This window comes from Poecilia mexicana, unplaced genomic scaffold (genome assembly GCF_051168715.1).
Source record: "Poecilia mexicana isolate PSO_F unplaced genomic scaffold, ASM5116871v1 scaffold_11, whole genome shotgun sequence".
Lineage (NCBI taxonomy): Eukaryota > Metazoa > Chordata > Actinopteri > Cyprinodontiformes > Poeciliidae > Poecilia > Poecilia mexicana.
In genome coordinates, this window is record NW_028263380.1 from 17,942,884 (window position 1) to 17,970,082 (window position 27,199).

The 27,199-nt window shown below is 43.4% G+C and overlaps 1 protein-coding gene across 1 annotated transcript; it reads right to left on the reverse strand.

Annotated features, from left to right (window-relative positions):
* Nucleotides 1-8,574: 8,574 nt before the first annotated feature.
* On the reverse strand, nucleotides 8,575-25,518 carry adgrb1b (adhesion G protein-coupled receptor B1b). The gene is given in 30 exon segments (XM_088010343.1): nucleotides 8,575-10,917; nucleotides 11,130-11,180; nucleotides 11,399-11,503; nucleotides 11,631-11,666; nucleotides 11,776-12,392; nucleotides 12,485-12,524; nucleotides 12,636-12,731; nucleotides 12,858-13,226; nucleotides 13,322-13,388; nucleotides 13,479-13,548; nucleotides 13,667-13,817; nucleotides 13,924-14,026; nucleotides 14,138-14,241; nucleotides 17,099-17,225; nucleotides 18,542-18,585; nucleotides 18,989-19,091; nucleotides 19,201-19,270; nucleotides 19,366-19,509; nucleotides 19,652-19,760; nucleotides 20,692-20,760; nucleotides 20,882-21,076; nucleotides 21,170-21,276; nucleotides 21,367-21,468; nucleotides 21,567-21,731; nucleotides 21,814-21,978; nucleotides 23,053-23,226; nucleotides 23,338-23,505; nucleotides 23,599-23,697; nucleotides 23,790-23,939; nucleotides 24,707-25,518. Coding segments are annotated over 30 exon segments (4,701 nt in total). The 5' UTR covers nucleotides 25,410-25,518; the 3' UTR covers nucleotides 8,575-10,719.
* Between the last annotated feature and the right edge of the window lie 1,681 nt (nucleotides 25,519-27,199).

Consider the following 27,199-nt stretch of genomic DNA (forward strand, 5'->3'; position numbering starts at 1 on the left):
AAGAAGGTCATGGGGTCAAATTCGGACCTGCAAGGAGTTTGCATGTTGTCCCCATGCATGCGTACTGCGTCTTCCTCACACAGTCCGAAAACAGGACTGCTAGGCTAATTGGTCTCTGTAAATTATTCTAACATATAAGTGTGTGCATGCATGGTTGTTTGTTCTGTGTGTCCCTGTGTTGCCCTGCCCTGCCATTGGCTGGCAACCTGTTTTGCAGCTTTTAAAGTTGTTTCTAGTTGTGGCACATTCTTTTTGATTGAACAATGCTCAGAGACATTGTTTTATTAAAGAACCCTACTTGAATTCTACAGTGCAAATGCACTGCACTGTAAAGATTTTTGTTGTTGCAAAAACTTTAAAAAAAAAAATCATTCCTGCCTTTCCTTCTGCTTCAAAAACATGCACCATTTTGCAGTGGGCTATCTCTTTAAGTCCAAACATCATTTAACCAAATGTATGGATTTAATGTGGAAAAATGTAAAACTAGCCACTGACTGTCAATTTTTTTGATAGCTAAAGTCTACCTTCCTCTGCAAAGGAGCAGGGAAGATGGATGATACTGAATACTGGAGGAAAACCGGTTAGAGCCCTCGAGAAAGACAGCAGTAAAGATACAACCAGAAGTACAATGGAATAGTTTAGATCATTTCTAACATCTTAGAATGGCTTAGTCAAAGTCAAGATCTAAATACAATGGATTAAATATGTAAGGCCTTAAAGAAAATTGCTGTCATGCATACAGCAAAAGACATAAAAAAGTGGGAACATGTAAAAAAAACCAACAACCTAGAAGTATGAATACTTTAGCAAGGCACTATCCTTTCCTGATGGACACAATTTCTGAATGTTTTCATTATTGTACATTCCTTCTTAGTTTGCATAGAGATTTAATTTGAGATAATATTTACATCTAAGGCAAAACAAAGAAGTTCTTGCCATTTCATTCTTCTGTCCAAGCTATAGTTCAGCTTCCGGACCACTGTGGAGGTGATTAAACCTTTCCTATTCACACGGTACGAATTACTTCAAATCTAACGCAGATAAGTGGGAAAACAGCCTTCTGTTTCTTTTCACAGATTTGTTCCTCTGTCTGATGTCATTTCACTGACGTTTGAAGCAATACAAATGATATACGGAGGGTGCTCGTCTCTCAAGTGCTGGATGAGACACTCTCAGCACCACAAAGGCAGGCTTCGCACTGCGAGGATAGGAGGTGGGTGTTCAGTACAGATGAGTCATGTTGGAGTTCCATTGATGAAGAGCACCCCAAAGCCCGACAGAGCTCGGCCCGGCACAGAGCCGCATGAGCTCACCATCACCGACGAGCCCGTTTCATCGTCTGAATCCACGGGGGGTGAAGGTCGACGAGCCAGTGCTGGCGTGGGGTTTTGTGCTGATGACGTGCTGCATTGTGTCAATCCATTGAGCCCAGAGATGACCCTGATGATGTGGAAGCGCTTCTGCTGCCCCACCGTTTTTTTTGTGCAGCATCCTTGGTCTGTAAATAAAGAAAGGAAGAACGCAAAAGACGGAAAGGTTGAAGGCCCGCTCGGGTCTTAGAAAAGGAGCGAGCAGCGGAAGAAATGCTTGTGCTGCTAGCTTCTTTTCCGACATTTATTTCCGATTATTGAGTGACATTTTTTCTCTCAGAAGTGACAGGAAGCAGTCCAAATGAGGCAGTAGCAGCTCTGCAACAATTGGTGGCAGTGTGCACTTGTGCAAGCAGAGAACGCCGACTGTGAAACGCGCAGAAAGTAAACTAAAACACTGACTGTGTGTCTATATGTTTAGTCATGCTTTATAAACTCTGCAGCCAATATGTATTTTGCATTGTCACACATCATGCACGTCCATGTTTGCCATTTTAACTTGTGCAGTCATGATGAAAACATCGAGTTCTTATTGCAGAAATCAAATTAAACAATATTGTCCTTCTCTGCCACATATCACAGAGAGTGTTCTCATTTTGTTACAAAAGCAGATTGATTTTTTTTTCACGTTTGCAGAACATTATGTGCAGAGTGAGAGACCAAACATGAAGACATGATGTCTACATATGGAACAAAATGCCAGGTGCATTTGATAAATGCATGAAAGTGAGAGAACAATTTCAATTTCCACACATTTTACTGGGGATGCAACACAAAAATTACAGTAAATGTATAATTTTTGCATAATTTACCTAATGCATGATTGCATATTGTACGTGGGTGCATTAGTTTTACATGTGTTAGAATCTCTGTTGTATATCTGCTAAATAAAGTTTTTTTTAAGCCTTTTTCCATGTTTCTTTGCTCTTCTTTTCTATCCATGACCATATATGGCCTTCCGGTCCACCGGATACACAGCAGCCAGTTACCTACATGCTGTCTGAGCTGCGCGCCTCAGTGGCTCAAGTGTTGCAAGAGGAAATTGTATGCTGCCAGCAGCGCTAACCTGAGCAAAGACAGAGTAAGGTCATGCAGATGAGATAGAGGGGTACAATGCAAAGGTCCTGTTTCATAATTCCTGCCTGCAAGGATGATCATTTAAATCATTTAAAAAGCTTGTTTCTAGCATCTTGAATTTCATTTGCATGATTCCATCAGCAGAGCTTTTTATTGCTGCAGGCTTTATAAATTCACATGTTTGTCGTGGATAAAGCTTGTAGTCTGCTTTCCTTTGCCAGAGCATCAATAATTTCAAAGAACATCTTAGCAGTCCTACCTGCAGGATAAAAGCAGGTCGATGCATTTTGCTCTGTTCAGGATTTTAACACACGTAGAAACAGATTCTACGATTGTGCTGGTGTGGAGATCTTGGAATGGAATGGAATGGATCTTGGAATGCATTGTTCCTTAAAATGCATAATTGTAATAATCTATCAAAATCACACTCTTCACACATGAAAATTTGCCATTTAAAGCATTAGGATCGTCTCAATTAAACATTTTCCACGTTTTAAGTGGAATATTATTTATCCAGCCTGTTTCCTAAAACTATCAGTAGCCACATCTGCATGTTTCCTCTGACGATACGAGACCTACATTCGAGGGACTTAATCCAGCAAACGTAATTGCACCGAGCTGAATAATTCAGTAAGCATTTAAATCTGGAGAACAAACCCTGCTCAGTTCTCAACTTGCTTTGCTTCATGTGCGTTCGCCTTTGTCTTTCTCAGGGTCTGTTGGAGATGAAATACATTGGTGTTAATAGCTCTCATGAGCTGCCTGTTTGCTGCCTCTGTTGCTATGGCAACTACCAGGACCGATAAGGAGGAGGAGGGGGGATCCAGATCCTTTGTGTTCTCTGCATACAGGGTCCTTTCGATGGGGTTGCAGCTCAGATGTTGCGTGCTGAACCTGCTGTCTGTCTGAGAACATTACAAGTTTTCTCCTTCGCTTCGGTGCATTTTTTTCTAATCATCCATGACAGTCACAAAACAGTAAGTGCATTTCTCAAAACAGTTCGTTCAAACCGCAAAACGCCACGGACCATCTACAGAAGCCAGTCTCTTTCTCAGAATCCTTAGTTCATCCCTCAAAAGTAAAAATCTGCGTCAGTGAACATGTCAGCACCTCAGAATGACAAGTCCTTCTTTCTTTGTGTACGGAAAAGACAGTCAAATTGATTAGTCATGTTGTCAATACATCCCTCTGGAGGGAAGTTCTCATGTAAACTATGGCTAAAGTTTTGACTAAAGTCAGTTGTAAGTGTGGGGGATCAATGGCAAGATTCACATTTGAACTGTAACGTGTAGACAGAAAACGTCATCGCGATACAGAAAGGAAAAGACAGCACTGCAGCACAAAATGGGAACATAAGACAACTTCCTTGCAGCGCTGTAGGAATTACAGTCCAGTCGTTCTGTTCTTCCTGGCATCAACATTTTGACCAACATGACATAAGCAATTGGAAACGTAGGAAACGGCAGAGGATTTCACATCATCACTTGCATGGACGTGCCAAATCCGATGCAACATTTTCACCAAAAGCAAAAAAACTTTTTGATATGCACGTGACGCAATGATTTGAAGATTGAACAAGTGGCTTTATTAAACCTCTGAGAGACAGATAAAGCAACTAACTGCTTTTACAAATGCATTTTTAAAGGAATTATTCATATTGGGAATACCAAAATAAAATTCTGTGTTCCTTATTATGCTTTCCTGAAAAAGCCTCCTAAATGGAACATTTTCTCTGAGGTGAATCTAAACCTTTGCAGTTATGCTCAGCTTTATGCAAACTATGTTTCTTATGTTTGTTGTAAATAACTTTGTACTTTGCTTTTGCAGAATGCTGTGAACATATTAAAATTGCAAAGAGCATATGCAGTAAAAGTGTGAAGCAACATCCTCAAAATGATACTCAATTACTTCACTTGTAACAGTAGATTATAAATAGTGTGTAATGCTGTGTTGAGCATTTTCAGTTACATTTGACAGGATCTCACTTTTTTTTGCATTAAAACACTTCCGTAGAGAATTGTCATAATAATAATATATAAAAAAAACATGACAAAACAATTTGACTATGTTGCTCATAAATAAGGTCTCAGGACTCTTCATATAGATGACAGAAACTTCCATAGGTATAAAAACTTGCTTTGGAGGATTGAACTATTTTGATTAAATGACATGCTTTGACAGCTTAGTTTTGCAAGTTGCACTAATTGTTTAGAGAAATCCACCAGCTCTTGTGCAAATGTTAATAGTGACGTGAGAAATGTACCAAGGCACCTGAGGAAAGCTATAATTTCACCCTCTGATGGAGAGTATTATTCTCTGTGCTAAAGCGGTCATTTAAGGGTCAAACAAATCGGAGGTTCTGTGGTCAGATGGTAAGCTGACAAAAGGCCCAGAAAGCGTATGTATGCATATGTCTAAATACAGGAATAACTTAGCTCACTTCCTCTGAAAACAAAACCCTTGTGGGTGCAAGTATCCCACATCATGTAGATTATATGTCTGTTTTCCTTCCTGAATGATTTTTGCTTTATTTCCAGCTTTCATGGCTTAACTATGGGCTGTTCAGGTGATTTCTATGGTGCAAAATATCACTTTAAATTGCATGGCTAATAATACTGAAGATAGTCATTTGATTCTGTAAGTGCAGTCAGCCCATGGGGTTAGCGTACCATGGGAACAAAGTAACGCACCCCAGGATTCCAGCTCTCAAGAGCATGTCGGCATTTCGGTGTGACGCACAAGCACAGCTGTAATCCACCACAGCTGACTTCTTGCCTTTCAGAGAAAGACCCACATAAGAAGGAGGTCCATTTCTAAATGCACACCGGCGCTTTAGTTCTTCTAATCACTAGGGAAACGTACAAGGAAATCAAAAGATGTGTGGGCAAAAGAGAATATGCTGGTGTGAGTATGTATGCATTACTTTGTAAGGTCAGCAAGAGACCACTTATTTTCCTCTGCAAGTTTGCACCTGAGTATTCTCTCACAAGATTATGTGATTGCCTTGTTTTTTTTTGTTTTTTTTGTTACACTTTGACAGTTGAGCTTCGTCTAAAACCTGCTGAGCTGGAGATGATAATTCTCAAGTTCGTGCTGCTTCGTTCTCCGATTATGCACAGTTTTGAAAAAAAAGAAAGAAAAATGTACCAGCAGCTTAGGTATTGCCAGAAATTTTTAGTAAGGAGCTAACATTTTATTATATTTTTTTTTTGAGTGATGAATGCTCCTTTAAGACAGTTTCACAAATGCGCATTAGAAAACTGATGTTACTCAGATTGAAATTACGCGTTTGGTCAGGTGAAATCTTCACCCACAGTAAGTTTGCTTGACTAACTCACAGAGCAGTCAGAATGCAGCAAAAATATAAAATACTGAAACAGCTGAATGTCATCCTTGATTTTGAGACATTTTGATTATTTTTATGAAAGCAACGAAAGTCAAAAATTCAAATCTCCAGAGGTCTCACAGCATCCAACTTGTTTGCAATCTCACACTTCCCATTCTGATAGACAGACATGGTTTGAACTTCCTCTTTACTCCCACTCTGGATTCACATCACGTCCCTTCAAATTATTAGGGATTTGTAGCTGTAGTTAAGGTAGTATTTGAGTTGTTGTGGCATTAACCATTTGCTCCCAGTTGTAAACCACCTTGTTGCTATTGGTTATGCATCTTTAAAAAAAACAAAGAACGCCCAAAAGTAAAAAAATAAATCATCAAACATCCAAAAGAAAAGAAAATAGTCATCCAAAAAACAAATAAACGAAATCCCTGACAAATAGTTAAACATTTTTACTTGTAGGACAGGGTATGTCACTGGGTAGATATGAAGTGAATGAGGAGCAGGTGGTACTTTACCCTGAATAGACATGCATGTGGTGCATATACATTGCAGCACAGCAGGTTGCCAGGTTGCAGAGATGCTAACTGACAGGTTAATCCAGTGTTTCTCAACCCTGGTCCTCAGCGCCCCCCTGTCCTGCATATTTTAGGTGTTTTCCTTCTGCCACACACCTGAATTGCATCTCTGGGTGATTAACAGGGTTCTGCAGCACTTGAAGGTCATGCAATCATTTGAATCAGCTGTTCTGGAATAGAGGCACATCTAAAACATGCAGAGCAGGGGGGCGGTGAGGACCAGGGCTGAGAAACACTGGGTTAATCCGCCTCTCTATTACATTAAACTTAAAGTCACCTCTTTACATCATGCTAACGACATAGTAAGACATCCTTGGCTTTCTGCTTACTTTTTTCTACAATGTATGGTCTGCAGATAAGATGCAACTTTCTTTTTTTTTTTTAGCATGCATTGGTTTTGTTGCAATTAATCGTGTTTTTCCCCCCAGCCTGATGTTTTTTAGGATCTAATGTTGCATTGCTAAAAACGGTTTCAGTCTTGTTGTTTTCCACCAGGGTGCTAATTAAAATTGGAATTCATGTTGTTTGGGTGTTGAATTGGGAATTGTGTGCATCTGTTTCTGTAATGAGGCTTGGGGATGTCATCAGCTTTGGGATTCAGATTTTGATGTAAACGAACACAGAGCCTGTATGAATTTGCTTATAATTACTGTGACTACAATTGAATTAACGCTGGGACTGAAATAAGCAAAATAGCTTGAAATGTGCAAATTTCTTCTATATTTACTGACAGTAATTTCCACATTTATTGCAGATCTGGTAAAACCCAAAACTGTAATTTGAGTTCTCAGGACTTTTGGTATTTTAAGTTTGGTTTTTAGTCTTTTTCTGAAGTTATAGATTGACTAAATTCTCTTGTGATCTACTTAAAAACAAGGAAGCTTCTTTGCTTCCTAGTTTCAGAAACGACTCTTTAATATAGTTTGCCACATGCATGTTCTCCTTATTTATGAGGACGAGAACACTTCAGGGCTGCAGACATAAATTCAAATGCGACCACCGTCGATTTCCTCCTGCTTTTTAATACCTCTTTGTATTTTCAGCCACTCTGTTCTTTTGCTGGCTGACTGTGACGGTCTGCACCTCATGACACCAAAGAAATAAAAACGAGAGGCGACAAAGCAGAAAAGCTGTAGAACTCTCTCCAACATTAGGTCGCTGATTGCCATCATCATTAGCAGCCTGTGCAGAGTTTCGCATTGACGACTTGTGGTGGGGAAATAAATTAGCACCAAATGTTCAAACAGTCTCCAAAGTTATGCAAACAAAGTCAGAGGAAAATGGTGTGTGTCATGTGAAAACAAAACATACGAGGTGAAGCACCATTTGTAATCAGACTGATCTGCTCTCTGATTGACCTCATAAAAATGAGCAGAGCTGCTAAAAGTCATCATGTAAATCTCCTTTCTGCTTATGCCTCACAGCAACATCGTGGCTGAATAAAAAAAACAAAAAACACAAGAAGTGATTAAAGAGAGCAACGAGAGCGGGGTCAGACAATATTGAAGATGAAGCAGGCAAATCTAAGTTTGAGCCAACTCCTAATTTTAGAAACGATTCTGGACCCTGTTAATTCTTTTTTTTCCCCCTCATTACTCAACATCACAAGTTGTTTCTCTCTAGGTAATGATGTGCCGCCTTTCGAAGGATGGAAATAGAACAGAAGAGAATTACACTTTCATCATCTTAAATGATTGCTGTTTTATGCGCCTGAAAATAACACCTATATTTAGGGAGCGTCATGTTCGCCTCGAGCTTTAATGCTGCTGGAGTTCAACATCTTACAGCGGCATTTTTTTTGTGTTACTTGAGCATGAAGTTGTGCTTTTAGGGATTAGTTCTTGTGTTTTTTTTGTCTATGTGGATATCGCATTGCATGGGTTATCTCTAGGTTATCTGGCTTTCTTCTCTTGTAGTTGCACATGCATATTGGGTTAATTAGTCTTTGGAAAGCTACATGGCTTTTCCTTTGGTTGTTACCACTGTCTTTGGTGAAGGAATGTCCCATTTCTCAACAAAATATTGCTATTGAATGGGGAGATAGGGTCAGGGATAACTCTAAGAAATGGGCTTCAGTCATGTGAGACCAAATAATGCACATGTTTTTATGTGCTTCACAATCCTCTCTTGTTTAAGGTTATCTCTGTTGCTTGTGCAATTCTTTGGCACTTTTTCCTTTTACTAAGCTTTTTTTTAAGTTTCTTGGACAGCGCACTCTGCTAACATTCAAATTCTTTAGCAATAACATTTTGTGTCTTACCCTCCTTGTAGAAGGAGTCAGTGAGTATCAGCATTCATCTGAATGATTTTTCTTGGCCACAACACAAGATTTCAACATTAAAAATGCTGAGTTGCAGCGTTAGTTACCATCCTGTTTTCAGTACTTTGATTTTTGTGTTTTCATTGGGATGCAGGTTGAACTTTTTGATTTAAGTTAAATGAATTAGCCATTCTAAATCATTAGAGTCAGTTTGACTCTAAAACACAGGTATTTTTTTTCTCTTAAAAAGGTTTAAAGATGAAGATATAGTAAAAGAGAAAAGGTTTATATTATTTGATATATATGTTTTTTATTAGAAATAATTCACATTCATTTTTGTGCTGTGAAAACTGTACACTGACACAGTTTAAATCTTGACAAGAAAATACTCAATACAGGTAACTGAAATTGGGTTTTAGGCAGGACAAGAAAATTGAAAAAAAAAAAAAAAAAAAAAAAAGAACCAATTCAAAACAAAAAAAGACATTAGGAATTGGCTGGTAGAACATACAGCTGAGTTATAGTAACACACTGTTACAGAAGACATGAGGTTCTATTACCCACTGCTTTACAGCTGAGAGCAATAACAAATATCCTGAAGAACAGTTAGGAGATAATCAGAGGCTCATTCACTCTATATTACCTTTTTTTTTTAAATATAGAAGTATAATCAACTTTCACAGAGAGCTCCAAATATGGAGTCTTGTGCAAACAAATCTCTAGTGAATAAATTCCTAATACAATATTCTCATAAAGCATCTATGTGCTCTGTAAATATATATGGAAGATGGTATAAAAGTTTTGAAATATCGGTAGGAAAAAACTCTGCCTAGATCAATAATATCAATCATTGCTTGAGCATCAAGCGCCCATCATATTGCACTGTTACACACTGATGGCTGAAAACACAAAATGTGTTGAAGTCTCTGCTCAGTCCAAGAGTCCTGCAAGGCTGAGAAACAAAAAAGGGCGATGATGAGAAGGCTTTTTAAAATCCGCATGTACGACATGGAAGAGCCTGCGTCTTTGTGCCAGTTATTCATCCAGCAATCCCCAAGAGAAGCACTGCTCTTTCCGCGTGAGAGTCTGTGTTCATTCCCGTGCTGGTGTTTTGGTATCGAAGCGGAATACTGTGGAAACCAGGAAATTCAACCAACCAGCGCCTCCATCACCACTCAGTATGTTTTTCCCGATGCAGTCCATATGGGCTCACAACACATTATGGATGCACTAAATCCAGTTGTTTTTTGTTTTTTTTTGTATTGTCGGTAACAGAAAACAATAGTAATGACGAAAAGGGGAGATAAATCAAAAATATAGACATCGCACTGGATATAATCAATAATAGTAATGACAAACACAGTGACTAGCACAACCAGTTTGACAGAAATGTTTCAGTCTCAGCAAAGAGTCTCATTTTCTGCTCGAAATTGTTGGATTCGGGTGCTAACAAACTCAATATGAGGAGAAAAAGCCCACTGCACAAAAACAAACAAAAAAAAGTGTGTGCCCATCTATCAAAGTGCACAGTATTGGAGTTTTGAGATCCCTTTTTTTTTTCTTTTGCCTTCGTCTTGTTTAGGAAGAGAGTCCCGGCTGCGCCTCCCGAGAAGCAGGGAGGACACGCGCCGCTTTTAAAATTTTCAATGTTACTTAGTTTTTTTCTCCAAAGTCGATTTGAAGGAAAAAAAAAGAGAAGCACAGACATGTCGAGCACATCTTCTGAAAACCCCAGGCTGCGGGGGTCCAGGAAAATTCCCTGGCGGGGGGAAGCGTCTATGGAGCCACAGACAGTCCAGTCGGTGGACGCCACTGACCGCTCCGCCAACCCCTTCTTCGAGCTTTAGGAGCTCTGATGAGAGTCCGCACTGAGAAGCTACATTAAACATCCCCATCGCCATCAGCCCCCACTCTTATCCACCACTCTTCCTGCCCTTCCCACGCTGGCTGAGGGTTTGAAGACAATGATTCTGGGACCCGTTTCCTCCCTTTTTTGGCTGCGCTACCTTCATCCGCGAAAGGATGCCACTCCCAAAACCAAAAAAGGAGACTGAGGTGAAACAAGGCGGCTTCGCTTGGCCCCCCTACTCCCCCTCAGACCTCTGTTTGCAGGTCAATAATGTCCTGCCCCACCAGTGGGATGGTGGTGCTCGTCTTCTCCCACTCCACAGAGTGAAGCTCCAGAGGCGAGGCGGCGAGAGGCTCCATGTCTTTGCGTACCCACGCGGGGGGCGACTGAGGAATTCCCCGGACTCCTTCCCACGACCTCTCCATGGGAGCCTGCTGTTTGTCCTGTCGGAGCAGAAAGAGAGGAGCGTTTAGGACTGGTGTCGCTTCATCAAGCTGGAGCAAATCCGTTATGTTACTTTAAAAAAAGTGAAATGAGCTTCTGATGATGGGGATCGGAGAAATAACTCCCGCTTTGAGGCATTGAACTATCTGAAGGTGTGTCTCATCTACGGGGAAGACATTTAGGGAATGTGAGGTTGTATATAAACACTCACGCTGTGGTTTGTTTTGTCACTTCCTCCCGAAGACACACTCCATCTCACAGACTGAAAGAAGGAAGAAAATACATCCTTATTCAAATGACCTCTAGGTACCAACAACATTAGTTCAATGCACTATGTTGCTCTTTATTTATCAGGTCATTTTTCTTTCTTAATATCTTCTTTTTTTCTGGGATTATTGCCTCTTTTGTTCAGTATTTGTTCATTATTTCCTGCAAATGACAGTGGAAGCAGATGGAGACAGTATTCTGATGAGGTCTCACCTTGCTGTCAGACGGAGGAGACTCTCTGTCTTTCTCGGTGTGATGCAGCTTCCTGTTCAGGTCCTGGAACATGTTCTGGTGGCGCTTCTTGGTGTGCATGATTTTCTAGAGAAGACAGAGAGCAATATGCAAAACATTAGCACCTCCAGAAATGTGAGTTGTGTGAATTCTGAGGAGGAAATTATTAATTAGCAAGTTCTACTACAATAATAACAATAAAAGGTATATTTACCTCAAAGTCCAGCTCAGCATAACGGGATTTCTGTCGCTGTAGATTAATAACGGAGAGAGAGAGAAAAAAATGGAGTTTAGACTTTGAAACACGTTGGTAATGTTTTAGAAAATGCATAAATGCAGCAGGTTTTTCCTCTTCCTACCTCCAGGGAGCTCATGGACAGAGTGGAAATGGTCTCGCTCTTCGACATCATCGAGTTCATGGACTCGAAGGTGTTCTCCAGGCTGCTGTGGGTGATGTGCGACTCGCTGGACATGTTGTGGATGTTCTGGATGGGCGAGTCCCTCTCCGAGTAGGACACGCTGACCTGGTCGGGCGGGATCGAGCCCATCCCGAAGGCGGCCTGGGGCTCGGCGAAGGGTCCGCCGAGGTGCATGAGCCTGGCCTGCGGCAGCTGGTCCACGCTGATGTTGTACTTTGTGGCGTCGTCTTTGGGCTTGGACCTCAGGGTGGACGTAGTGTTGGGCATTAGGACGTAGCCGCTGCCGTCGGACATGCTGCCCTCGGCCTGAGCCAGAGCAAGGTCCGCGTCCAGCTGCTTGAAGAGCTCCCCCTCACAGACGTAGACGGGGTTCCCGCAGGACGGGTCGACTCCACCGGCCAAGCGGCTTTTCTCTCTCTTCAGGGTGAGCGTGTGGCTGGAGTACTCGGGAACAGCCTGCATGTGGCTGCCCTTGGACGGCAGGGTGTGGAAGTTGGAGCCCATGGGAAGTGGCATCTGAGGGGGAGGCATCTTTTCTTCAGAAGAGCTCTTCATTCCTTTAAGGAAAAACAATAAGAGTTAAAAAAAAACGGAAAAATTCCTTGAACCGATACGTTTCAAGCCGAGACGTTTTGGGCGCTGGGCTTACCTTGTCTGTTTGAGTCCCCATCCTTTTCGTTATCAGACTGCTGATAAAAGAACAAAAATCCTATTAGTGCTTAATGCATGCATATTTTCATTTAGGAATAAATTCTAAAAGCACTCAAGACATTAAAAAGGCAATCGGCCAAGATATTCACCATGTGCTGAGGATGGCCGTTGTGATGAGAACTGCCAGAGTCTCCATTCCCATCGTCTTTGCGGTCAACTACTCTGCACTTCACAGCCTCCTGAACCTAATGGAAACACAGACAATTGTTAACAATATTCCAGCTCATTTAACATGATAAAAAAAACAATAAAATTAACTTTCATTTTTATCTTTATTCCCTTCAATTCATTTGGTTTTATTGGCTTCTTACCTCTCTACGCAGGATGCAGTGGACCATGACGATGATGAAACCCTCCAAAGAGTCGAAAACGGCAAAGAGGATCTGGAAAAGGGCGGAGCGACGGTCGGTGATGGCCAGGACGGCAGACATCCAGGTGAGGGCGAGGAGGGGGAGAACCACGCAAGAGCTCCACAGTGAGGCCCTGGAGGATGAAGAAAAAGACAAAAACAACCCATCAGATTAGTCGTTGAGTCTCATTCCCAGACTGCTGAGTGTAGAAACGGCACGAATGGTGAAGACCGAAAAGACCTACCCAGCTCTCTCCTTCAGTTTCACGTCGGTGATGCCGTCCTTGGAAACGAGCTTGTTAAAGACCAGAATACCAATGACCATATTCACCTGTTTGAATAAAATAATAAGCAAAATGTGTTAATGAAACTGTTCAACGATAGAAAACACATTAAAACTTGGAAATTGAAGTCTTTGACACGAACCAAAACAACAGCAGCGGCGGGACCAACAAAAGAGTAGAGAAGGCCACCCTCAAGAGACAACCAGCAGCTATGAGAGAGAAGGATTGATGATGTTAATTATTGTTTAATCAAATGATGAACAGAAGAAGAAAACTACGACTAGAGAATAGGAACTTACTAGCTGACGGTGCCATATCCCTTAGCTTTAGTGAAACCCACGGACACGGCAACTACCAGAGCAGGAAGTCCTGCAATGCCAAACAAGAAAAGGCATTACAATTACTGCCAGTAGGATGAAGGCTGTAACAGAAAAAGTTACGCAAAGGTGATGAGAAATGAGATGCAATAAGAGACTTGTCCTCGTACCCCAGCCTAAGCACAGGAAGCGCTTGCGGATGATGCGGTTGCGCAGACGACCAGTGACAGCCATGTAGGACTGCCAAGCTTCTGTCAGGACCCAGCAGAAGGAGGAGAGGAAAAAGAAGTGGAGCAGGGCAGCAACAAGAGTGCACATCACCTGCAGGGGACCGGGATGAAGCAGAGAGAGAGAGAGAAGTAACGTTAGAAACCTGTTTCCAAGAGATAATCTAGATTCTGTGGCTTAGATTTGGATTGCGGCTTACCTTGTTGCGAGCCTGTGTTTGTCCGACGAGAATGAGGGCGTTGGAGCAGATAATGGAGAGGCAGAAGTTGATGAGGATAACAGAGCGCTCTGAGCGAATGTACCTGCAAATGAAAAAAAAATATATATATATATGAAAATGGTTTAGGGGTTGGATGATAAATCACTGCGTATCATGTAACATCAGAGGTCGATATGCTCGAAGGCGTGCTTACTTCCAAACCGAGACGTAGATGATGATGAGGAGCAGCAAGGTGAGGGAAGAGACCCCACAGCCGACGATGAGGGTAACGGACGGGAGGTTTGCTCTGTCCATGTTCTGTAGAGGGAAGAAGAACAGGAAAAAAAAAAAAAGCCTCTTAGCGATGATTACAAACCCGCATAGGCAGTCATGCACCAGGCACACCAACTACACTCACACACACAAACACTGGAGTGAATAGGAAGCCTCTGGAAGAGCGCTACCTAGAAGAGCAGACAGCTCCCTGAAGGCAAACAGCTGAATGGCACAATCAGGCCACGGCTCAGGCAAGGTGACCCCAAGGTGAACGTGTCAGAAAGATGGAAGGCCGAACTAACAAACGGTCGGCTTTGGAGGGCGTGAGAAGATGCTGTTTGGCATGTCCTCAATGGACATATTTTGATGTCAACCTGCTTCTCTTCTAGCCCTCAGGGGGTGTGGGGGGGCTGCTGGGGAACAGGTGGACCATTATCACCTGTGCATTAATCCGCCACCAGCACTCCCCCCCCTCCCCCTGTGATCTCTGACAGCAACTTAGCGCCCGCTCCTGCTGCCAGCGGTGCTGACCGCTCTGTGCTTCGACAAGGCTCCTGGCGCCGAGCTTAGTTTGGATTAGACAGAGGCAGGGGTTGTTTTACTGCATCGCTGCGCGTGCCAGCGGGTCACTCCTGGACGCACAAATCTCAGCTCCACAAAGCCCTCTCGGCGACTAATTGCTGGTTACCCGTGCTCGTGCGGCTCGCACTTACTCTCCGGGCTTTTAATGAGGCTTTGAGCTACTCTCACACCTCTGATACAGTTGTCATCACCTCAGCGTGTGAGCAGGATGAGAAATTTTAAGGCTCCATCCTTGGTGTAATTATAGCACCATAACAGGGCGAAAAGATGGAAAACCGGTGATGTGTCCTTAAAAAGAGAATAATGAAATATACTAGAAAAGAGAAGATAGGGAATAAACTAGCAGGGTTATTTTTTAGCTTGTTTAAAATGCAGCAGTCAGTTGGCAAAAGATCAGAATTGAATAATGTATTTTTTTTCATTGGTTCTGGAGTCAAAATTTTTCATATCTATTAAATGCATCAAATTTAAGAACCATTTATGGTTGTTTATCCATCATAACAAAAACAGCAATAATCTACTTTTTTCTATTTTGCTGAAAACTTCGATTCTATCGTTGGAAACGCAACAAAAATTTGTTTCTATTTTTTGTGTTATGGTCCTTAGGAAGAAAATCATAACTGGCAAGTTAAACCTTCAAGAAAAAAACCCACAAATACTGGCCACGAAAAGTCTGGTTGGAGCATCTGGGCTCATGAGCACGATGTGAAGATGCTTCCCGAATATCAAAGCGCAGATGGGGAATTTTGCCTGTGGCAGAATGAGACTTAATTTAGTGTGGTAAATTTGTTTCAAACTCTACATGAGCAGCATCCCCAACCAGATGGCAGTTAGCAGAGGGGCAAGTTGTCGCACCGCCTGGGTTTGCAGGGAATCTGGGGTGTAATACAGTTGATACTGTTTCCTTTCTTTATGTATCTGGGTCGAATCTTGCTCCCTTGGCTAAGTGAGCTCCAGACAGCTAGTTGGACCTAGATATGAAGCACGTCCTTGACCGGATCGTGTGCTCCCATTTTGAATAGTGTGTTAAGTGAGCGCCCCCCTCCCCCTCCCCCCAACCTCCCTCATGCTTTAAAATTATATATCAGGAGCAGTCACGGGTACCTGCTCTTATAAGAATATTGGGATGCTTCTCTGGGACCATTATGTTTCAGGTACATCAAATGAGAGCTAACTAACACTCTGCAACATCTGGTTGTCCCCCCCCCCCTCCAATGCTCGCCCCCCCTCTTTCCTGTTTCTGCCACTCAAATCTCACTGGTGTTCTTCATGGAAGACACTGTTATTGAAAATGTCCACAGTACACATCAAAGGATAGATGAAGAAGAGGCAGGCAATGGTGGGGGGTAGGGGGGGATAAGAAGAAGAAGTAAAAGAAAGGAGTGCATTGCCATCAGTGCATGACCAGACGTCTGTTTCTCATTGGTCTGCCTCTCTGGCATTTTAAATCTTGGCTGCTGCGTCCAAAGAATTAGAAGGAGAAGTCGAAGCAGGAGAAGGAGGAGGGTGGGGTGCATGTAATTGAGAATTCAGAGATATTGGCAGAGGGAATGATTGCCTCAGCTGCCTTTTTTTCTTTTCTACTGTGATGAGAGGAGCAGGGAGGGGGGAGGGAGGTGTTCAGATTGGCAACAGCAAGTCAAGTCAAATCTGGGATGCACGCAAGTGGGAGCATAAAAAACAAAAACACGAAGGCTTTAGGAGTTAAAAGACTGCGGTGCAATGTTATGTGTTGAGCTGCAAATTAATGAGGAAATCAAGGTAACGATACTTGTTGAGAAGATTTTAGCTGAGTATTTTTCCTCTGCTCGGCGGTTTTCATGTCTCAAGATGACAGCGGGTAGAGGCTGCACAGTCTATATCGTTTTTGCGCATGGCATGCAGTCATGCAATATGGCCAAAATTACAGCAATTATTAGCAACTGCCCGTTTTCTTTTTCTTTTGGCAAGATTAAAGTGACTTCTCGCTTCTGCGTGTCTTGTTACTGCACGCATAACGTTATCATTCTTCTGCAAACATGAACCTTTTTAGTAGAAAATATAACGGCAACATGCTGCTCGATTGTGTGTTTTTTTCTTTTTCTTTTCAGTAGTTAAAACACAAGCAGGTTCTCCGATCCGCGGCACCTGCGCGGAGACAAAGGAGCGCTGCTGCAAAGCCCCTCACTGGAAAACAACAAGTCCCTACCAGCTCACCCGCTGCTCCGCATTCACACCGCAGAAGACATTTAGCATGCACATCGTGTCAAGGCAAAAAAAAAAAAAAAAAAAAAGAAGAAGAAAAAAAGCTCTTACAGGGAACAGACAGGAGACTTACCGAGTCGGAGTTGACGCGCGCTAAAATGGCGAAGGTGGAGAGGCTGTCACACACGCATTTGGTTCTGTGTGAATGAACGGGCACCGCTCTGCAGCTCCGAGCAGACCAAGAGCCAAGAAGAGAGGAGCTGCACAGGAGAGAGGAGAGGGGGAGTTAGGAGAGAGGAGAGATCTGACAAATCTCTGATCTGAGCGTTTTCCTCATGGCTTTTTTTAAAACAAACATACGTGATGATAAAATGGGGGTGAATCTACAAAAAGAAATAAGAAGAAATTAATTAGATTTTTTTTTATTTTGTAATCCATTAACATAAAACGGATACTAAAGATTAATTTCGAAGCTAAAAATAATTTTTAATCAGCTTGGGATGCAAAAGTGCATCTAAAGATCCATGTGCATGTGATTAACTGGAATTTTAATAGTGACGGATCTTAACAAATGCCACAATTAGCATAATCCTTATCACTCTCTTTCCTCATTACATTTAAATCAGGCTCATGGTAAGCAAGGAACAAGGTGTCCCCTCAAGGAGAGCGTGGATTATAAATTATGGACTTTTTCCCCCTCATCTGAGAGCTCATAATATGCAACACATGCATTTGTTTTGGTGCATCCTCTATCTGATTGGCATCATACAGCCAGCAGGTTCAGGCTGTTATCCTAGAGCCGCATCTGAGTAAAGCTGCATAGTGCATATCTGTATAATTCCCATGGAAAGTTGCAGAGTTTTGCATATATTAGTAGGATGCAGTTCAGTGGTTCTGGGAATGGAGCTCTTCAGATGAAGAGTCCCCCCCTCCCCCAAACTCTGCTGTTAGCCAGTGCTTCATCCTGTCTCTATTGGTGCATTAATCACATTTGCTGTTTAAACTGAATCTAATTTGACTGAAGGCGTATGGGCCCCCCTCTGAAAGTTTACGAGGTAATTACATTTTCTTCCCTAATCTTGCTTACCTCAGCTCTGGCTGCTGTGTGACAGGGGCTGGTTGTTGTGCTTTTTTTATTATCTCTCATTGTTCTTGCATATATCTTTCAAAGCTCAAGAAGTCTACCCCTGTAAATAGTTTGAAATTGGATGATTTAAAGTGTCGGAAACTGTGAACACTGAAATGAGTTTGAAGCCGCCCTCTGTGGGTGACTGGGGCTTTGATTTCTTGACTATGTCTGGCTGTCTGTAAGTGTGTCAGACAGGTGATTAAGTCTGAGACTGAAGGGTCAGCTTGCACGTGTACTGGTTTTTCTTTGTCTGCCTTGTCAAAAAGGACTGACATGAAAAAGATGGAATGACCACTGCCTTTCCTCTTACAAGTTTGTGTAAATGGTGACAGATGTGAACCAGACAGGCAGCACCATTTTAACCGGAAAGGCCATCGCTTTCACAAGAAAAAAATAGATAAATGTGGTGGTCAGATGCACATTAAAGGAAAAACAGTTAACACTTACGTTTCACTCTCGTCCCATGAGAGGCATGTTTCATTGATGGTGTCCTGCAAAGAAGAGGCAGATGGAGACGGTTAGTGTGAGGAATCTCTCTGTAGAAAAGGAAAGCATGTAGGCTGGGACACCTTACTACAAAACGTGTGAGATGCAACAGCTTGCTGGTAGCCACATGCCCACATTTTTTCACCCCCTTGCTTGGTGATGCATTAATGAAACCAAAAGCAGCCACTTATCAGCTGCAGACTCTAATTATCGCGCATGATTTCTCATCGTCGAGGGGCCGTTTGGTCGCTTATGAGATTTTCTCTGGGCTTCAGCGGCCGCAAGCCGACGCAAAAGTCAAAGTGTCGCAGCAAATGTCAGGGAAATGTCAGTCTCTCCGCATTGTGCTGCACAAACACCCACGGGGAGGCGGATATTTTTCCATTAGGTTGATCATTAGGGACTCACGTTGCGCAGGTGGGGGAACTCGACCTCGACGGGGGTCGACAGGAGAGTCGGGGTGGGGCTGACAATCACGGTCACCACCTTGGAGTTGAACAGGGTGGTGTTACTGTGGAGGAAGAGCACACTTCACTGTCAAAGCTTGATCTTAGACGTGTCAGACTGTGAATCAGACTGCAGGAAGACGGAGTGGTAATGATTAAACAGAGCAATGTTACCTCTGGAAGGGCATAATTGAAGAAAGGTTTCTGTACAAGACAATGCCGGTCACAAAAGCATCATTGGCATCTGGAAAAAAAAAAGAAAACAGTCTCGCTCAGTCTTCAAGTTAAACCCACCGCCGGTTTGTTGTTTGACAAAATGTTACATTTGTATGATCTTACCGGCGGATCTGAGGGACAGAGCGTCGCGGGAAACTGAGATCTTCTCCTCTGAGGTACTGACCCAGTCCGGCCTCCCTCTCCAGCCCTTCACAGGGAAGGTGAAGTTGGAGCTGGTGGCCGTTGGGCGCTTGTGGATGCTCAGCACTGAAAGGCACAAATGACAATATACAAAGGGGACTTTGTTAGCAGAACGCACTTGTAGGTTCTAGCAGTTGATGGACTCGAATAACTAATGCATTCGGGCGTTGATTGAACAACAAAAAGAAGACAAATTAACTGGGCTCACCTAGATTCTCAGTGACTTCGTAAATGTCCTGAAAGCCGCTCATTTGCACTCCGATCATGTTCACAAACTCCTCGACAAGGCGGAGGAACCCCTTGATGTTGGCACCCATCTAAGTGAGAGAAGATGGAGACAAAAAGAAGAACATTAAAATATGGCAGCGTATAAATCTGGTTTATTTGCGCAGTCAAGGACAGCCAGTTTAACGATTATTTATGGATTCACAGGTTCCAGCCAGCACTTATTATTTCAGAGCGCACAGAGGCTGACAGAAAAAAGCAGGGAAAACGCACAACTCTTGCTGCTATGCAACCCCAGAACTTCCGTACGGCCATAAAAGGCCAGGCTGTTGATTCATACTCTATTTTTTTGGTCCTTTCTCTTTTTCTCTCAGTGAAAAGGGAGGGCCACCTGACTTGCGTGTCTCTGACGCAGAGAAGTAGTGATGTGGGCGCGAGCCGTGTGCTTCTGCATGCGATGTTCTCTCTGTGTTTCTATACAGAAGTAGCCATCAGTATGTGGGATGGCACGGAGACGCACAGATTGCAGAGTGGGAGTAGTGATTTTCCCTGATTCAGAGAGGCGGTGGCCTCGGTAACTCGCCCTCCTGCTCTCAGATCAGTTTGTGCATGACAGTGTGTGTTTATTACAACTTTTTTTTTTTTGGAGGCTGGTCTTTCTTGGGAAACTTGCAGGAACATTACAAGCGTCACTGGAGCGCGGAGGTGGTTTGTCGACAGTTGGCCAAACGTGACAAAGTTCTGCTCGGGCTAATCTGAGTTTAGCAAACTGGATGAGTAAATGTCTGCACATCTCATCTAACACTTTTGCTTTGAAACTTCTGCTTAAATTAAAAGGTTTGGATGAATAAATATTTCCACTGCACGTGTAGTCTATGTCCTGATTTTGTTGGTACTTGTACAATCTCTTGTAAGTATTTTCTGAGATTTACTCTCCACCCTGCTCATCCTATTTAGAAAACTTCAATATAATAGACTTATTCCCTTTGTGCACTCTGACAGTCACACCTTGTTATCACATACCAGTTGTGCCTCTTCCCATTTGTCATGATGTTCCTCCTTCAGTAGGTTGCTGATGGTCTGGACGTAGTTCTGCAGATCATCAAATACAAAGGTAGAGGTGTGAGAAGACACCGAGCCCATCTTGTTTAGATGCAATTTGTTCCTTAAAAATTTTGAACTCCAAAATTTATGGATGTCAGTTGGAGCTTACCTCAACATCGGCGTTGCTCAGCCTCAGCCTGGTTGCCTTGTACAACTCTGTGGTGTTCTTCAGGATCTCCATTATGGCCAAAAGGTCACCGCTGTACTTGGCTTTCTCATCAGAGGAAAATCTCACGCGGGAAATCACCTCGGCAACTCCATCAACGCTTTGCCCGATCTGCGCTTTGGAGGTGTAGTCCCTTGACTACAGAGACAGAGTTAAAAGGTTATTTCTAATGTTTTACTTCACATTAAATCCAATTAGCAGCACTTTATTGATGATTTTAGGGGGGCATACCAGCATCTGAATGTTCTCGTAGTTCTTAGAAACACACTGGGTGTAAATGGGGTTCTCCCAAGAAGCAAAACCTCTTTCATCAAGGGTGCAGCGACGCAGAATAAGACCTGTTGATGAGATGGAGAACTCTTAGTTTAGTTTTAAACAGATATTTGAAACTCTAAAGTGTAAAGATAGCTTCCAGGCTGTCAAAGTACCTGAAGCATCAGCAGGGCAGGAAACAGCAGTGACATCTCCAGCGGGGGTTTTCTTCCAAACAATGTCTCCGGTGTTGTGCTCAGGACAGATCTCATGGGGCTCTAAAAAAAATCACAACCAATTGTTGCATGATGAGTTTCCTGTTTGCTTTTGGATTTGTGAAAAGATGGCATGAATCTGTTGTGCTGCAGACACTAACCAGGGCATCTCTTCTCATTGCAGCGCTTCTGCTCTCTGGTGTCACCGGGGCAAGGCTCTCCTCCAAAGAAAGGCCCCTCACAGACTCTCTGTCTCTGCTGGATGCCTCCACCACAGGTCTTGCTGCAGCTTCCCCATGAGCTCCATGGATGCCAGGTTCCATTAACTATAGACAAAAACACCATTAATTCTGACCCTGTTAAATGAAAAGCAAACCTTGGATCTGGGATATGTACTTTATAACTCACCGGGGCAATCCTTCAGGAAGCAGTTTGCTGTCTCTTTCCAGCCTCCGTGGCACTCTGACCCGCCATAAGATGGCCCGTTGCACTCCCTGGTTCTCTGCATGGTGCCGTTGGAGCAAGAGGCAGAGCAGGAACTCCAGGCGGACCACTCATTCCAGGATCCGTCCACTAGAGGGAAGCAGAGGAGCGTGCATAAAGAAGAGTTACGAGGATGGCAAGGACAAAACAGACCCACGGGCCACACCAGACATCTTGACAAACTCACTGATGCTATTAACATCTCTCATCATGACCCAGTTAAGCTGAGCTGAAGCAGAACAGAAAGTTGGATGGATCTCTGTTATGCGCCCTTCAACTATCAAGTTCAAACTCTAATTAGCAATTTGGAAGTTTAAACTGGATCATCATTTCAGACAATTTATGGATGCAATTGCAGTTTTGAGTTTTTAGTTAAACTGAGTGACAGATTAATAAGAAAAAAATAATATTCATTTAATGATAAATAAATTGGTCATTTATATTCGAACCTTGCTAGAAGCTCAGGACATATTAAAATACATGTAAAAACAACTGAATTGCATTTATTACTAAGCCAAAGTGGATATTGACATAACGTTTCTATTACAGCCCAATCTGCTGGTAATCACAAACTTAATTTCCTTTGAGTTTCAACTAAAATACACAATCATCTTGAAGTAATGACTTCCCCCCCTTTTGCCGGTTTCTTTTTTATTGTGTTAAACAGAGACACCTGGTGGTGAAGAGGTGCAACTGCAACAAATCCATACCCATTTTAAAAAGACACACCTACATAAAAACCACGTGTAAATGACGACAATTAGAGGCGGGGAAAAAAAATCAACTCGGCGCTGCAGTAACTTTAGAGGTAAAACTTTTCTGCACATGAGTAGGTGGCTCAATAGGAGAGCGACTTAAACTTGGTCAAGTGACCATGAATGAGCACAGAGTGAGTCACAGGCAGCTGTTAGGAGGCCACTGACTAACATCCACTGATGCTTTTATTCTGGTGAGTCAGATGAAATTGCAACCTGCCTTTGCCGTTGCGATGATGCAGACACAATTAGGTGACTTAATTAGGCTCTCATAAATGAATCACTCAGATGAAGGGTTAAGCATCACATCCTGAGCTTGTTATTGAGAACTTTTAACAGAACAATCCAGGCTCTGGAGAGAATATTTAGATTTTTTTTTAAAAATAATACAGCCAGATATGCAGCTCACCTGGGCAGACAGCGATGTTGCAGAACTTGGTTTGTCTTGTGGGGCCGCGGCAAGGCTGTCCTCCATTCTGGGGCTGCTTGCAGGTGCGGGTACGGTCACGGTAACCGCGGCCGCATGTGGAGGAGCACAGGCTCCAGGGGGTCCACTCATCCCAAGCACCATCCACTGCAAACACGTGATAAATATACTTAATTTATGATTTATGTAATCTTTGAAAACTTGAAAAGTTTCAGACTTCTGTTGGCATCATTCAGCGTCTCTGCTGTGCTCATATAAGACTCAAAGGCTCACCAGGGCAGACAACTGAGTTGTTGCATTGTCGGTTCTCGCGCAGGGGTCCGGTGCACTGGGTGGTGAAGGAAGAAGTGGCACAGAGGCGGGAACGGCTCTGCCAGCCTTCCCCACAGGTGACTGAACATGGGCTCCAAGAGGCCCACTCATCTGTCTTTGCATCTGTTATGAGAACATTAAACACTCTAAAGGTTAGGGGACTGCATTGCTTCACTTTAGTCATCAGTTTGTTGCAGGACCTTGTTGTTATCTCACCTGTTTGAGTTGCTACAGCTCCTGGGTTGGAGTCATCAGCGCTGTCTCTTTTCAGACCAATGATGGCACGCAGACCTTGGCTTCTGTTCCTCTCTTTGCCTGCGAGAGTTAAATGAATTGCATAATTATGGATTGAAAGCCCAGCCACCTGCAGCAGTGTTTTTTGACTTAATGACAAAATTATAGCTTACCAATGCAGGGCTGAGGGTTGCAGGCACGGCCTTCCTCCACTGTTCCCTCACACACTCCATCCTCGGGCTGGCAGGTTCGGCTGCGCACCTGGACTCCGCCGCCACACTCCTGGCTGCATACGGACCAGCGGGCCCAGCCTGCCCAGCTCTCTGCAGGAAGACATAAAAAAAAACAAAAAACGAGAGGATACTTGTTGAGAAGAGTTGGAAACGACAAGAGCTGAGAAAAAATTACAGCACTTGGAAACATTATTACTCCCTTTGTGTAAAGCATGATTCAGTTTTCTAACTTTGGGTTTAAGAACAGGAAGTGAGTAATATTTTCTTTATGTGTAGAAAATGAGCAAGGACGTTTCTTTGTGAGCAGAATGGTGCTATCTAGTGGATAGACGTTTTATTTGAAAATGTTTGCTTTTATCCACTTGGTGCAAAACTCTGTCAGAACGGTGTGTGTGTGTGAGAGAGTGAGTGCCTGTTGCTATGGATACAGCTAGTGCAGTTCTTCGATTTCTGCTGGCAGCCGACTGTGAGGTCTTTGTGTTCCTTTACAGCCTGACACACAAACAGTCTCTCTGTGCATGTCTTGGTGCAAAGCTGAGCAATGTGTGAGGTGCAGCAGGTGATGCTACTTAGCTCTAAAGATGGAACATCAAATATCCCTAACAGCCTTGATTTACTTCTCATTATTTTGTGGGGCTGTAGAGCAAGAACTCTGGCTCTGCAGGCATGGATGATTGCTCTCAGGAGCTGTTTAGACACACCGCCAAAGCAGTGGGAGATTGCAACCTGCAGAGATGCTTAGTTTTGGAGAACTTGACTCCTTTACTAAGCTAATTTAACTGTTTTGATCATGAGACTTGTGTTTTCTGTGTTTTTCTTTTGCACATTTCAAAGTTTATAACCCGAACCATGCTTACTGATAATCTCAGCATCACGTCCGTTGTCTTTGGGAACAGGAGTGCATTTTTCCACGTAGACGCCGCCCCGGTAGCAGCTTCCTGGCTTCCTCTTTGGGGCCTCCCAGCACTGGCAGGGGGTGTTCATGATGCCACAGGGATAATCATGGGTGCTGCTGTTCAGGCACTTCTCCAACCACTGGCACAGCATCTGGCAGGCGGGCATGCTTGGGTTCCTCTTCCCCACAACCAGAAACTCGGCCTTGAACTCGCTGACACCTTGCTCTTGCCCAACAACCTCCAGCGCGTTCCTTGGGGCCACCTTGCGGATCTGCAGGAATTGCTTGCTTGACTCCAGGTAGGTGACGGCAGTGGAAGCGTCGCAAAGCCTGACAACCTCGTCAAAACTCTCCATACCCAGGTAGGTGCGAGAAGTCTCGATGAAAGAGTCGAACTGGAAGGTCTTGATCTGGCGGGGCACGCAGGAGTCGGTGGGCTTGGTGATTTTCATGTAGACGTTGTAGCGGCGTGGATCGGGGTTCTGCAGGGTCCAGGAGCAAGGAGCGGAAGGCAGAGTGGTCGTAGAGGAGAACACGCCAAAGAAGCGACTCTGCTCCAAGGTGGCGCAGGTCGCAGAGGCCGGTCCAGAGGGAGTGCAGGAGGTCAAACCGAAGAAGAGCACGATTAGGGCCACGCAAGGGCCGGTGAGAGCTGACCACGCCATTGGGTCAGCTTTGGTTTGGTGTTGGGTGAAATCTGGGTTTGACTTTGTTGTTTCTTTGATTTCTTTGTTGCAAGTTACTGCACTTGATTCAGATCTCTTGATTATCTTCGCAAACCCTTCTGAAGATTAGCTTTGCTTTAATGCATCAGACTATTTGTTATCTCAGAGAGGGATCTGTTGGAAAAAAAAACACAAAACATGAAAAAGTCTGTTAGACTGCTTTCACGTTGACAGTTATTGGTATGAACTGCAGAATACAATGCATTTTAATTGGAGCCATTGTTAAGCTAATATTTATGCAGCAGAGATTGTTGTCTGATCTGTATCACAGTGTTTCAGGCTACGCTGAATGATCTGAAATGCCTGGTTCTCTGGAAAATAATTGCTGTGGCGGAGCAATTACAGTCCTTCACAGCGAGGTGGTATCTCCGAGCTCTTGCTCTTTCCTCCCACACACCTAACTGTGTGCGTCAGTCTGACGTCCATGCAAGCTTCGCCACTGGCAACTTATTTGTGCAATTCACTCCTCTTATTAAGCAGTAAACAGGCAGAAAAAAAAAATCATCTGCAGCCATGGTGAGGGGTATTTACATACCCTGCACTGGCATTTCAGAAATTGCATGGGGAATATTTCCAGCATTGCTTAGGGGGGAATGAAGCAAAATTATCTTAATTACTATGACTTTTGCACGTTATGTTGAATGCATTCAAAGAAAATATGTTTTATGCATGCATTTTCTACCACTCTGCAGAAGGTTGTTATGCATATGAGTAATTCATCGTTTTTTTTTGTTTTTTGTTTTTGTTTGTTATCTTGTAAACGTGCTTCTTCTAGACATACGGGTCTGCAGAGTCGCCGTCTAAATCCCAGAATTACTCAAGCAAAGCAGGATAAAGGAGACGCTCGCTGGCGCTCAGAAGAGAGTAAAGCTGTTGCTCAGCAACAAGTTTTACTTTCAGACAGAGCTAGTTTTCTGCTTCATCATGTTTTCCATCTTAGTCTTTGTTATACCTCTTACTTCACAGTTTATGGCAGTTTATGCACTTTATGAAACAGGAAATGGATTATTAGAGACAAATTAATTGCTATTTCAGAGTCTGCTGCAGAAACCTGTATTTAAATGTGGGTTCATCGTAAAGACAAAAGCGGCGGCAGCACGCCGAATGCATATGGAGCGACTGTGAGAAGCACCTGCACTTCTCAAGTTAAGTACTCATAATTACAGCCATCTCATCTCTCCCGCCTCCCTGCCTCGCTCTCGCCCCACCCCACCCCTCCTCTCAGCTCATCTCATTTCTATGAGCAATGCAGTAGAGACCTCTGCTTTGTGTCAGTGGCTGTCTTTCTCTCCTCTACCCCCTCCCAGCCCTCTTGGCAACCGGAAGCTCCATGAATGGGCATCTGATGAGAAAGTCTTTGAAAAGAAAAGTCCAGCTGTGGCGGGAGAACTCTCCCTCCCCTAACCGACTGCTCTCACCCTCCCCACACCTATCTACCCCGTCCTCTCGCTTGTCCATTTGCTGTCGTCAATGACACATTTTGTGCATAGCAGGCTGACTAAAGAGCGGGCAGTTTGTTGTTATGGAGACAGAGCTTATTTTCTGCAGAATAGTGTGAAAATCCCCACATTTGCCATCTGTGACATGCTTTCTGTCCTTGCTGACGTGGTGCACACTTTCTAGAAGCTACAGATGAAGGGATGAAGAAGTAAAACAGCAAATCGTTGTAAAAGAATGCAGAAAGTGCTTGGATGTGTCATGACTTGAAGTGACAGGTGAAATCTTACAGA